This window comes from Physella acuta, unplaced genomic scaffold, assembly GCF_028476545.2.
Source record: "Physella acuta isolate Inbredline_101_S28 unplaced genomic scaffold, ASM2847654v3 ptg000454l, whole genome shotgun sequence".
NCBI classification, from domain to species: Eukaryota; Metazoa; Mollusca; class Gastropoda; family Physidae; genus Physella; species Physella acuta.
Genome location: NW_026731973.1, coordinates 846,244 through 860,642, shown reverse-complemented (window position 1 = coordinate 860,642; position 14,399 = coordinate 846,244). Strand labels below are relative to the sequence as shown.

The 14,399-nt window shown below is 33.2% G+C and overlaps 2 protein-coding genes across 6 annotated transcripts in view; both read left to right on the top strand.

Annotated features, from left to right (window-relative positions):
* The first annotated feature begins 1,997 nt into the window (after positions 1-1,997).
* LOC131943378 (zinc finger protein OZF) overlaps positions 1,998-14,399 on the top strand; it is a 105,538-nt gene continuing 93,136 nt past the window's right edge. For 2 of the 3 annotated variants that reach the window (XR_009386887.1, XM_059303464.1), the window contains exon 1: positions 2,173-2,236. The gene's annotated coding sequence lies outside the window, so the exon portion shown is untranslated. Of the gene's footprint in view, positions 2,237-14,399 lie in introns of all 3 variants that reach the window. The other variant, XM_059303467.1, reaches the window with a different exon arrangement.
* LOC131943376 (zinc finger protein 271) overlaps positions 2,129-14,399 on the top strand; it is a 51,136-nt gene continuing 38,865 nt past the window's right edge. The window contains exons 1-3 of one of the 3 annotated variants that reach the window (XM_059303461.1): positions 2,129-2,257; positions 7,676-10,133; positions 10,687-12,759. In XM_059303461.1, the coding sequence (XP_059159444.1) occupies positions 7,702-9,870 (2,169 nt within the window). In that variant the 5' untranslated portion in view covers positions 2,129-2,257; positions 7,676-7,701 and the 3' untranslated portion in view covers positions 9,871-10,133; positions 10,687-12,759. Of the gene's footprint in view, positions 2,258-5,577; positions 5,626-7,675; positions 12,760-14,399 lie in introns of all 3 variants that reach the window. The other 2 variants (XM_059303460.1, XM_059303459.1) reach the window with 2 other exon arrangements.

The following is a 14,399-nucleotide window of genomic DNA, read 5'->3' as shown; positions in this document are numbered from 1 at the left end:
TAAGCTGCATGTGTACAACTTTTTCTTTATGTAGCCTACTTCTTTTTGTGTTATTTGTAAATGTGTATATTAGGAGAAGTAAGCTATAACTTGAGAAACCCAGGGTTTTCTTTTTATACCGGCATGGTTTTGTTCAGGCCACACAGTTAATTTGCCTATTGTTTTCAAATATTATAAAATTGACATTGCACGTTCATTGGAACAATGAAGTGAACTAAATATGCTCAAACAAATTACACACATTATTAACAACGAGTCTATCCGCGGTGTATCATACGCCGCTATTTAGTTGTTGTTTTTTCTACTTTTCAGAAATCATAATTTGTGAATTCGACAGTCCCAATGCTGCCACTGAAAATATTTGCTTTAAAACACTTACCCCCCCCCCCCCCCCCCGTGAAAGCAGCCTCCTCTAAGTTTAAAATTGTTTCAAACTAAACTATCTGCCCCTAATAGCCGTCACCAAACCCGGCTCTATGATTGTAATAATTTAGTATGAACCACAGCTCACCAGACCATGTGAGAGGGGGGGGGGTGGTAGGGGGAGTTAGCGATAGAGAGGAAGAGAGGGGACTGCAAGGCGCGCTTGCAGCTTGTTTTCTAACGTCTCCCAGAAGAGAATTATATATATAGACTAGCGTACCCGACACCCGCGCGTTGCCGCGGGGATAGAAGAACGTTTGATGAAATATATTAGGGTTTCACCAACGCGTTATCAATTATAATTATATGTTCTTAGACGCGTGACATTCTTTTCTAAAAATGAGTTATTTAAATGTAAACAATGCCTGTTCTTGGATCATAAATATCAGGACACGGGTTTACCTACACTACCGCATGTAAACCTTGAGTGTACATTAATCACTCACCGAAATAATATGGTAGAACACACTTCGGTGACCGAGACGTACAGGGGTGCTTTCAGGGCCCCCACCCCCCGATTACACTACCGCATAGGCGCGGCGTACGACCCCCGGCTCCTTAAAAGTAATAGGCGCCATCGTACCAAATAGCATCATGTTAATAATGATGCAGATTTCATCATTCGCTAAAATCCCAAAAATGAACAGGCTTTTTTTGTTTAACACGTAAAAAAGTATTTGACAGGTTTTAAAATTCAGTGTGACTGATGCAATATGCTAGCGTTACTAATGGTCTATTATTAGATGCTCGATCTCAATTTCTGACTGGATTGTCTAATAGTAGATGCTTATTGCATCATTCGCAAAGTGACGAAACTCTACAGTAGGCTCGTCATATTCAAAAAGTTAGTTTTTCATCTTTCGCAAGGTGACGAAACCGGACAGAAAGATTTCCTTCGCGTTACAAAGTTATTTTTAGAAGCCTGTTCTAGTTTTATGGCTGAATATAGTAGTACCGCTTTCTCGCGATGCAGGACACCCGATTAACGGCTGCCAAGTGCCAACATGGTCGCTCTAAAACTCTGGGCTCCAAACCGTGTATTGACGAAAGTTATACCATATATGGCGCCGCCCATAAGAAACTTTAGTTTTCTTTTTCGCAGAAATATTCTCGGGAGTATTCTCATCTACTCCCTAAAGTTTCATGGCACTCGGATGAACCGCATTCGAGTTTGTGTACCGTATATAGAGAAAAAATATCACCCCCCCCCCCCCCCGGGGCGCCCCCCTTGCAATATTAAACAATATTTTTTTTTTTTTTTTTTGCAGAACCCTACCATTGAGTGATCTAATCATCTCCCCAAACTTTCATGGTACACGGATGAACGGTGTGAAACCGAAATTTTATAAAAAACAAAAATAATATTTATTTTATTTCAGTACTTTTGTTTCGGTTCATATTTTAAACATTTTTTTCCCTTACAATAATTGAGTATAAAGTATTAACACGTATGATTAATTTGTAACACCGATTTGCGCTGCGATTTTTTTTTTAATACACAAAATTGCATATTGCATTTGTGATATATTTTGAGGAAATCAAAAACGTTTATAACTATAATCAATATCTAATATTTTAAATAGCAAAAAAGAATTTCGCCAGTACTGGCAGTAGGCCTAAGCAGTAAAATTTCGGTACTTCGTGTCGCTTGATTGCTAACCTAATTCTTTGTGGCGCCACCTACCGGCGCTTTCTGAAAAATACGGCCCATTTTAAAATAAAGATGGCAGCTGTTTTTCAGATGAAGTTGAGATTGCGTAATTCAGAAAAACTGATCTATTAAGCTGTTATTTTATTATCTGGCGTTTGCATGGTAATATTCATTCAGGATGAGGTAAAACTCTATTTTAGCGTATTTTATCCCCCCCGCTTCACGTTCCCCTCCAGTTGAGCGTATTTTATTATAAACACAACCGAAACACAAAAACACTAGTGACTAATAATACTAATACTAGGCTTTTCGATTCGCCGCCATCTTGCGATCCAAACTACATCCGGACTTTTTCAAGCGTACTTGAAAAAATTCGCCGTTCCGATGAATGCTAATTCTAGCCATCAGAATCGAAAAATTAAATATATTCGATACTATCATATGCGTTGAATTTTATCATTTAAATGTTTCATTGATAGAAGTAGCTGTCACTTTACAATACTCGATACTGAAAGCGACCTAACGATGATAGCGAAAATGGATCGAAACCGCGCAGTACCGAACCGATACTTTCAGAACTATATTTCGGCTTTAAAAAAAAGAGAATAAGTACTACTAAATAAGTAATGCCAAACCATTTTGATGGATGGAAATGTTGGTTTTATGGGCTTTAGAGCTCCTTATATATGAGATATTGCTCCTTGCGTGAAGTGATATACTAGATCTACGCAATTTTAATAATGGCGGCCGAGTTAGAATTTTCATGACGGCCCATAGGCATGAAATAAAAAATTCCCACATTATTGCTATTTAACAGTCTTTATTGAATTGGCAAGATCTAAGCTTATAAAATAGCTTTTTTATGGATTAAATAAAATTTAAAGCATTGGAATTAATAGTCCCATTCATTAATAGACTCAATAGGGTAAATAATAATTTAAATTTTAAATAGGTCATAGATTCCTCTAGATCTAAATATTAAATAAATATTGCTCTCCAGTCTAAACAAATTCCATTTAAACTTTTTATTAGTAGTCTATATTTATAGCCTAACCAATGAGTAAAATAAAAATCAAATAGTCTAGAAATAATGGTAAACACTTTAACAATGTGATCTAAAGTCTAAAGCAACAGTAATACATTTTTTTTAAAAGTCAAAAAGAAAGCAGTAACACTTTCAACAATGTGATTTAATTTTACTTAAAAATAACAAACTAAACAACAATAGGCCTAATGTTTTTTTTATTTAGAATCTAGTAGGTTCAGATCAGCAAATAAGGCGGTTGTCTATCCTTTGGTTGCCACACATCTCGTCTAGTTTCTGTCACACTATTTATTGATTAGCAATCCTTGGCTACTTATTAAAAGTAGCCTACAACTAATGCTCCTAATAATTTGATACTTCAACATAATCCTAAACATATCATATTTCAGTATGAGTGTAATACCCAGGTATTATTAATGCAAAATTTCAGTCCCACCCCCTTAGTTAGACTTCATTATATGTGATAGTCTTTTTCTTCTAGCATGTATTAAACTTGTAAGTTTCTATTTCCAACATCCTTAAGCATCAATGTGCTATGTTTTATCTTTATATCATCAATAACAACATAGATATGCAGTGTGAAAAGTGACTTGCGACAGTCATTGTAGAACTGCACCACACACCTTAATTGGGCTTAATTAAGTTAATTATAAATTCTTTTCCTTTAAATTGATCTTTATTTCACTTGCATATTCCTGTTGTCTACACTCTCTAGCATCAGTATGAACATTTTTTACATTATATGTTTAATAACAACAATGTTATACAAACCCAAAGAAGGGCACTAAATATTTTGCAACTTTACTTGAACATATAAGCTGTTTTACCTAACACTTTAAAAATTCTTATAAAAAAAACTACTGGGCCTAGAATGATAATTTTTTGTAGTTTATTAAATGGCAGATTCTCTTCTTGATTCTATGTAAAATTTATCATTCTGTGTTAAATAGAAATATTTTTACCAAAATGCCTAACTAATACTAATATTAATATAGTCACTATGAAAACACTAGATTAGATCTAGAATCTAGATCTTATTTTTTTATGAATGTGATTTTTAATTAGAAAAGGTAAAAAAAAAAAACATAAAAAATCATTAGAACTGTTCCAATTAAATATCGTGATCGTCAGCGGGAGAAAAATCCTATCACGGTCATGGGTTCACCGTGAGTTCACATTGACTTTAATTATCAGCATACGTCATAGCTCGGGCAATAGATCTAGATCTAGTTGTTTGAAATTGTGTTGGCCTCAGTTTTGGGGTCATTTTAATTTCATAAATGTTTATTTATAGTATAGTATCATGCCTGGGATGTACTTGTAACAATACAAACTTAACCACCTTGCAATTGTGAGTTACGTTTACGACCTTCACCCATTGACCATTGCCATGAAAATTCTAACTGACACACGAACATAGCACATCCAATATTCTAAATTTGGATTTTTCTCAAATTTTGACAAAAGTAAATTATCAAAATCTAAAACAAAGTCAGTCTTTTTTTTTTTTTTAATTCATTTTTATTCATTTGTTAAAACAAGGTGAGGGGTGGAAGCAGGCGTTGTGACTGAAATAGCAATGTAAACAGAAAGTGTTATTTCAACGCCAAGGGTAGACAAAGGTACAGAATATAGTCCAAGTTAAGACAGAACAGACAGACCCGACGGGTTCCGAACCTACCACTCCTCACGGCACCGAATCGCCTCGCCTTCCATGCATCAAGTCAGAAGTGTAACCGATTCTGCCAATCAGCTCTACAAAAATAAAGCTTTCATGGCAGAGCACAATCACAACCTATGCACGAAAGACGCGGGCTGGCGTGACCTTTGAACCGCGAATGGGACTGACCGTTAGCCTCAAACACAACAAGGACCATTATTCGACCACTCAGGCGACACAAGTATAGGGACGATGATACAGACAAATAGTAGCTTCCTTAAATGGGTATTGTGTAAACATGGTGAGGGGTGGAAGCAGGCGTTGTGATTGAAATAGCAATGTAAACAGAAAGTGTTATTTCAACGCCAAGGGTAGACAAAGGTACAGAATATAGTCCAAGTTAAGACAGAACAGACAGACCCGACGGGTTCCGAACCTACCACTCCTCACGGCACCGTTTTAATTTTTGTAGAGCTGATTGGCAGAATCGGTTACACGTCTGACTTGATGCATGGAAGGCGAGGCGATTCGGTGCCATGAGGAGTGGTAGGTTCGGAACCCGTCGGGTCTGTCTGTTCTGTCTTAACTTGGACTATATTCTGTACCTTTGTCTACCCTTGGCGTTGAAATAACACTTTCTGTTTACATTGCTATTTGTTAAAACAAAAATACAATACAAATAAATAAATTGTGTTTTCCTAATGTTTTGGTGTGTTTCGGTTATAATAATAAAATATGCTCAACTGGAGGTAAACAAGCAGCGGAGAATCAAATACACTAAAGCATAGTTTTACCCAGGATGATTTTAGATACTGGTGTCCAATAATAGACTCATCCATAAATTAGGTGTGTTGGGTTGTTAGATGTTGATCTAGATCTAGATCTAGTACTTAACTTTAGTAGTACTAGTAGCATTGTAATCTCTGCTAGATCTAGTTTTATTAGGCCTAGGCCTATTTATTATAATTATTATAATTATTATTTTATGAATGATTAGAAATGTTAGGCGTATGCATACGGTAGGACTAACTACTCATAGTAACTAGGGTTTGGGTTAAGGACAGGGTTAGCATTGACATAAGCCAGCAATGTGTTTATTTAGATAACTACCAGTAGGCCGTTCGATTCAACGCTTTGATTCATTTTTGTGGCATCTCACAATGAAAAACGTGGGGCGCCGGGTTTTTTTTTACAGTTTTTAATACTGTTGACTCTCTACAAGCTTCCTAATAAAACGCAATAGTATTATATAATCAACAGTAATATAACTTTTACATCTTATATTAGCAATGACCGATAAAAAACTTTTACTTCGGCGCCCCAAGTTTTTCATTTTTTGGCATATTGCGCACGCAGTTTGCGATCACTTATAGTAGAGTGATCGCTTGCATTATTGTGATGTATAGCATTTATTTTCTACTTTTTAGTTCAATCAGAAAACGTGGGTTTTTAAAAACTTTTTTAATGATAATTATTTAGGAATTATTAATATTTTTTTTAGATACATGAATAATGTATTATATGGAAATACTTATTTTATAGCCACGAACAATAGAGAAAATGCATCAATCTTATATCCTCTCAAATCTTGTGGTTATATTTTGCTTGAAGGCTTACATATTTTTTTTAGAAATTTTTAATTGAAGTGTATATTTTAGAATTTTTCAGAGAGGTTTATTTAATTTAATATATTATTATTATTTTTACTAATTATTTCGAGCACTGCATGGTTAGAATCACTAGTGTGAAGAAATATCAAGTATGTGTTTTGCACTTAAAACCTGTTTTAATTGAGTTTTTTGTTATTAGTGCTAATGACATTAATATTTCATTTTTTTTTTCCTTATATCTTAAGTTTAGGGTCAAGGTTTGAGTTGAGGGTTAATGGCTAGGTTAAAAGGTCAGGGCTAGAAATAGTCTAAGAAAATAGTATTAATTTATTTTTCAATACAAATATTAAGTATTTTAGCTGAATTAATATAAATAAGTATATTTTGACATATAAAATGTGTCATTGTTTTTCATCTGCCAATTAAGTCTTATGTTCGAAGAAATATGCAATATCTTTTCTCATTTTTCAAAGACATAAACACTGTTCTTATTTCCTGCCAACCAAGGCACAATATATATAACCTCGACTGGATGTGAGAGGATCTAAGCACATTTGGTAATTCCGCAATCCTTAGCCAAAATAAGCAGTACTGGATTACAAATTTGTGTTTTTAAAAGAATATTTAAAGAATATTAATATGCAGTCCTAATCTATTGATAGCCTTGGCATTACTGGCAATCTACATTTAGATCACATCAGACAGAGTGAAAAGATTAACAGACCTTCAGCCATTAATTTTGCCATTTTTATAATAATTATAAATAAAGAATAAAGTATTATTATTGACTTACTTGACTTAGTCCTCTTTGCTCCTTATGGAGCATAGGGCCTCCACCATTTCCTTCCATTTCTTCCTATTCTCGGCTATTAATTTTGACATCTCCCAAGACATCCCTATTGGCTTCAGTTCTTCAAGAAGACTCCGCCTCCATGTCTGTCTTGGGCGCCCTCTCTTCCGCTTTCCCTGGGGGTTCCACTCAAGCGCTTGGCGTGTAACATTTGTGTGAGCCTTTCGCAGTGTGTGACCCACCCAATCCACTTCCTCCTTATTTGCATACCTATAGGCTCCTGCCTAGCTTTCCTCCATAGTTCCAAGTTCGGCACTTTGTCCTGCCATCTCAGTTTCAGCATCTGTCTAAGGCATCTATTCATGAAGGTCTGTATCTTTGCTGTGCTTGCCTTGGAGACTCTCCATGTCTCTGCTCCATACAATTAATAATACTTTATTCTGACTTTATAATCACCACTTTTCAATTTAACATTTATAACATTTTTAATCATCAGTTGATTTATAAAAAAAGCTGTCAAGAATGGAAGAGGAAAAAGAACATTTAGCTGCAATGTTATCAATTGTAGATGAACAGTCACACAAATTAACAGAATTTTTAAACTCTGAAGATTTGAAACCAGATCTATCAACAATATTTTCATCTTCTCAAGACATAAAAACAGAATTTACAACATTTTCATCTATGGTTGATGCAAAACCCAACTTGACATTCACAGCTTCTCAAGATGTTAAACCATATACTACAACAGAATTTTCATCTTCTAATGACACAGAAACAGAATTTTCAAGTTTTTCATCTCTTGATAAATTTAAACACAACAAAACATTTATTAACTTGCAAGATGTTAAACCTGATGTTACAACTGAGTTTTTAATTTGTAAAGATAAAAAGCCTGCTGTATCAACATTATCAACATCTGAAGATAACAAATCAGAAGTAACAACTTTATCAAGTAGTAAAGATTCAAATCCAGATTTATTTACAGGATTTTTATGTTTTGAGAATAAACAACAAAAAAGGCTTGAACTTCAAGTTGAAGAAAATCTCCAACTTTCTAGAGACAAAAGATATCAAAATTTTTCTAGTCACAAACACAAATGGTTTTCTCAAAGTTCTAACTTAAAAAAACATAAAACAGCTCAAGAAGGAAATAAGCAAGTTGATTATGAAAGCTACCATGAGAATCTTTCTCAAAGTTGTAATTTCAGTAAAAATAAAAAAGAGCACTCAAGAGATAAGCAATACATAAGTAATGTTTGTAATAAAAGGTTCTCTTATCAATGTAAATTATATACACATGTGAAAATGCATTCAGGAGATAAGCCACATGAATGTGAAGTTTGTCATAAAAAGTTTGGTCAGAAGAAAAATTTATTACAACACAAAAATGTTCATTCAGGAGATAAGCCATATGAATGTGATGTTTGTCATAAAAAGTTTGGTCAGAAGAAAAATTTATTACAACACAAAAATGTTCATTCAGGAGATAAGCCATATGAATGTGATGTTTGTCATAAAAAGTTTGGTCAGAAGATAAATTTATTACAACACAAAAATTTTCATTCAGGAGATAAGCCATATAAATGTGATGTTTGTCATAAAAGGTTTACTCGAAGTTCTGGTTTAAGTAATCACAAAAAAATTCATACAGGAGTAAAGCCATATGAATGTGATGTTTGTCTTAAAAGGTTTTCTCAAAGTTCTACGTTAAAAACACATAAAAAGGTTCATTCAGGAGATAAGTCGTATGAATGTGATGTTTGTCATAAAAAGTTTTCTCAAAATTCTACTTTGAAAATACATAAAAAGGTTCATTCAGGAGAAAGGCCACATGAATGTGATGTTTGTCATAAAAGGTTTTCTCAAAGCTCTACGTTAAGAACACATAAAAATGTTCATTCAGGAGATAAGTTATATGAATGTGATGTTTGTCATAAAAAGTTTTCTATAAACTGTCTTTTAAAAACGCATAAAAAGGTTCATTCAGGAGAAAGGCCAAATGAATGTGATGTTTGTCATAAAAGGTTTTCTCAAAGTTTTAATTTAAGAACACATAAAAAGGTTCATTCAGGAGAAAGGCCACATGAATGTGAAGTTTGTCATAAAAAGTTTTCTCAAAATTCTAATTTAAGAACACATAAAAAAATTCATTCAGGAGAAAGGCCACATGAATGTGATGTTTGTCATAAAAAGTTTTCTCAAAGTTCTCATTTATTAAGTCATAAAAAGGTTCATTCAGGAGAAAGGCCACATGAATGTGATGTTTGTCATAAAAGGTTTTCTCATAGTTCTACTTTGAAAAACCATAAAAAGGTTCATTCAGGAGAAAGGCCACATGAATGTGATGTTTGTCATAAAAAATTTGCTCAAAATTCTACTTTGATAACACATAAAAAGGTTCATTCAGGAGAAAGGCCACATGAATGTGATATTTGTCACAAAAGGTTTTCTCAAAGTTCTAATTTATTAAGTCATAAAAAGGTTCATTCAGGAGAAAGGCCACATGAATGTGATGTTTGTCATAAAAAATTTTCTCAAAATTCTACTTTGAAAACACATAAAAAGGTTCATTCAGGAGAAAGGCCACATGAATGTGATATTTGTCACAAAAGGTTTTCTCAAAGTTCTAATTTATTAAGTCATAAAAAGTTTCATTCAGGGGAAAGGCCACAAGAATGTAATGTTTGACATCCAAGGTTTTCTCAAAGTTCTTGTTTATTTTTACACCAAAAAAATTTTATTATAGAGAGAAACAATGTAACTGTTATATTTGTCACAAAAAGTTGACTCAGAATAATAATTTGTTATGATATATGTGTTTTTACAGGTTGTAAGCCATATGTATGTATACAAGATTTCATTCAGGAGATAAGCCACATGAATGTGATGTTTGTCACAAAAATTTTTGTCAAATATCTAATTTAAATACTCATAAATAATTCATTCTATAGGTAAGCCAGGAAATTCATCATGACTAAAAAAAAACAATTTTTAACATAAATAATTTATTTTAGAGCAAATTATTATTAAATATCTTGTTATACTTTTTTCTCTTCACATAACTTTAACTAGGGCCATCGAATAGTGGGCCATAGTTTATTAATTTTAATATTTGTATTATGAAAAGGTTCTTTTGTCAAAGAGTATACCATGTCTATTATACATACTCAAAAAGAAATTGTATTCTGACTGTAAAAGGAAATAGCATTCTATAATGTCAGCTGCATGTGTACAATTTTTTTCTTTATGTAGCCTACTTTTTATGAGTGTTATCTGTAAATGTGTATGATAGGAGAAGTAAGCTATAACTTTTAGAAACCCAGGGTTTTATTTTTATACCCGCATGGTTTTGTTTACATTATTAACAATAACAGAAGCTAACTAAAATAAAACACAAAGTTCAATTCATTTATTTACATTTACTAGATGTTTACAATATATGTAGGCCCTACTGTTACACAATCCTAATTCATAACTTAACACATTTACACTATTCACAAACAGCTCAGTCAGACATACAGCAACATGACAGAATATCAGGTTGACAGGTAAAACAACCTGCATTAGACAAGTACAATGACATCAGGCCAGCAGTCACAGTGGCATCTGGCCAACAGGTAGTGACATCAAAACTTCTGAGGAGACAATCTTTTTTTATAAACACTTTAATAGCATTAATTCTAAAAGTATAAAATTTCTGAACTAATTTTAGGCTTAGGTTTTTTTTTTAATTTATAGCGCAATTTCCATACTGGCAATTTCATTTTCACTGGCAATGCGTCATTTCTGGATGGATGGATGGATGTGTGTCCGCAGCTTCAAGTCGTATCTCCTCCTCAACGAAGCAATATCGAGGACTAGTTCCAAAGCAAATATGTTAAGCAAGTTCCAAGGATGATTGTGGGCCCAAAAAATTCCCGGAATTCCTTCCTGGATTTCCCGGAAAAGCCAAAATACCTCAAAACAACCCAGACCACTTAGCGACTTGAAACATTTACCAATCGATTCCTGCCATCATTTAGAACAATATTGCCGAAGAAAGTTTTCAAAAATATCCTTTCGTTCAGTCAAAAAAATTAATTAAGAAATATTTACTACTTTTTTAAACTGAGCATCGTGTAGGCCTACTCGTTACAATAAAACTATTTCCGTTCCTGAATATATGATTTATCTCGATTTAAAATTTTTATAGATAACATAAGGAAATTGCGCTTAAATTGTCACTAGACTTTTTATTAACTTGTTTATTTTTACGGTCGCTTTATTTGCTAAATATAAAAAAGCATATTGAATACCCATTTAATGAATTATAAATGGTTACAAAGTGCTAAGGTAAAAACAAAGTAGTACATATTTTTCTTCAAACCTAGCAACCCATAGGGTATATAAATTAATGTTCTTATGTTTTTTGACCTGGTCAGATGTAGAGATGCACCACATGCAGCTGCCTTTACTTTATACCATATACTCACAAGTCCGAACTAGGATCCGAACTCGAGCCGCACTGACTAGCAGCATAACGCTCAACCAAACAACCACGCCATCACAAAATAGCACGGTGAATATAAATTAACAATTTAAAAATACAAATTCCAAGTAAGTATCAATCGAAAGCCTCTGTAGCGCAGTTGCCAATAAAAAAAAAAGAAAGCATTCGTTTATTACCGGCACTTTTTACGGCCTTGGCGAAGGACCTGTAGCATATCAATGGTCTCGGTCGCAAACCGTCTAACTCAAAAAAATTCGATTTCCTTTTTTTTTACATAAATCAAAAGCCAGTATGATTCCCCATAATGCCTGAAAATATTAGAGAAATCTGTTGAATTATTATCGAGATATAATCATTTGAACAAACCGCCTATTATTTCAAGTGCTAATTAAAAATCTCGGCGCAAAACGAATATCGCTATATTTGTCATTACGTGGAAAACGCAGTAGCACGCCGCAATCACACAATTTTACAGCACATCAGTCACAGTACTTATAGGTAAGGATATTTGGTTAATTATGTTCAGATATTCTATTACATTATCATTTAAAAGAATAATAAACATATAGTATTTGTTTATTATAGCCTATTTCCAGATTTTCAATAACCAAACTGATGTTTTAAAATATATAGGCCTATAATTCACGTGAAACGGATACCGATGGCTAGTCTATTACTATTATACAAACAAATGAATCTTTTTTTACTCATATTAGAACAAATATGATTAAAATGGTCTTTGCATTATGTATTTATTTAATCTTACTTGTTATTTACATGTCAAATATATAATACCAATTGCAATTCTATATCTAAATGTATATTTCTATTCGCTGGGTCAAATGTAACCGGCGTGCGGCACATAATAGTGTCAAACACCCCCCCCCCCCCCTGAAAAATATCTATTTATGGCCTAATCCGTTTTTTTTCTCATATATACTTTCATGTTTATTAATATTATGCAAACTAGCTTCCAATTGCTTTTTGAAGGGAAATTTCATTGTGTTTAAAATGTAACATCATAGGCTTGAAAAGTCTAGGTAATCTTACTAAACTTAAAATACAATCTTTAAAAAATATGGGTGTAGGTAATGAGTGAGGGTGGGGTGAATGATGTTTATACTTTGTACCCTATCCCGTTCGTCCCTATTCAAAGCTTGTGCTGTGAGTCTAGACAACCAGCTGGTACCTGTTTTCTGTCACGATATTTAAGGTGTGTGAGAACGATTGTCTCAGTTTAGCTGGGTTCTCCAAACAAGGTTTGTGTAGGTTAGTCCTGCACTTTCATATTTCTTTGTGTACTAGCGTGTGTATTTAGAATAGCCTATAGTTGTAGATATTATTAAATTGATGTATTGTTATTGAGCCTTTGTTTTATTTACTCGCGTTTTGTAACTTCTTGGTGGTTGTTTTGTCTTATATGCTGTTTCTTCGTGTGTTCACAACGACGCCATATTTGAAAAGCCGTTTAGAATTGTTTTATAAACTCAAAAATTTATAACAACTACTCTCAACTCCTTCTTAAAGTCATCTGGAGTGGCCAGGGTAAGTAAAACAATGAAAGTCACAACAATTGTTTTTCATGATAAAATACACAATTGCTGTCTATGGGGTATATCCTAATAGTTTTTTAATATTTAGTAATATAACATCGCCTGTTACTATAATTTAAAAATTAAAGAGTTGACTGTATTAAGGGGGAAGGCTCCGGTAAAAAAAAACTTTTTTAATACTCGTTAGAAAACAGTTATTTCTTTACAGCTTTATTAAGATACATCCGCACATGCATTTCCACTAAAAAAAAATTTTGAAAAAATCTTGGTAACTATGACAATGGCGGCCATCTTGAAAAATTAACCCCTTCGTAGGTTTTCCACCATTCATAAAATATTACATTTTAAGCCCAAGAAACAATCAATTCATAATCTACTTCCATATTTTGGGGTAATCAGCTAAAAATTTTAAGTGCATATCTTCAAACTAATGTTTTATGAATTTTCAAAATTTGTGTCCGTTCAAAACACTTAACATTGGGGAATTTTGGGGCATTAAAACTAGTGTTTTGATCGGACACAAATTTTGAAAATTCATAAAAAATTAGTTTGAAGATATGCACTTAAAATTTTTAGCTGATTACCCCAAAATATGGAAGTAGATTATGAATTGATTGTTTATTGGGCTTAAAATGTAATATTTTGTGAATGGTGGAAAACCTACGAAGGGGTTAATTTTTCAAGATGGCCGCTGTTGTCATAGTTACCAAGATTTTTTCAAAATTTTTTTTTAGTGGAAATGCATATGCGGATGTATCTTAATAAAGCTGTAAAGAAATAACTGTTTTCTAACGAGTATTAAAAAAGTTTTTTTTACCGGAGCCTTCCCCCTTAAATATTTATATGTAGACTTCGGGAACGTTAGCTTAATATTTATTGTTGTAGATGAATCGGCCAAAGTCTCAATACGAACCGTTGTCTTGACTAATTATTTTTGATAAAACAAAAGTAAATATGTGCTTTCACAATAACCACATGGTTAGAAGAAATTAGTGTTTATGGAAGTAAACACAACAGTTTTACATATTTCAATTGTAAGCAAAATCCAATATGACATAAATACTGTTTGCTTATTAAGTGTATTCTAAACGGATGTGAATTATCTAACATATAGCATTGAATTAACACCAGCACACACCCAGCACTACGTTTAATATAGGTTATTTGACCTGCGA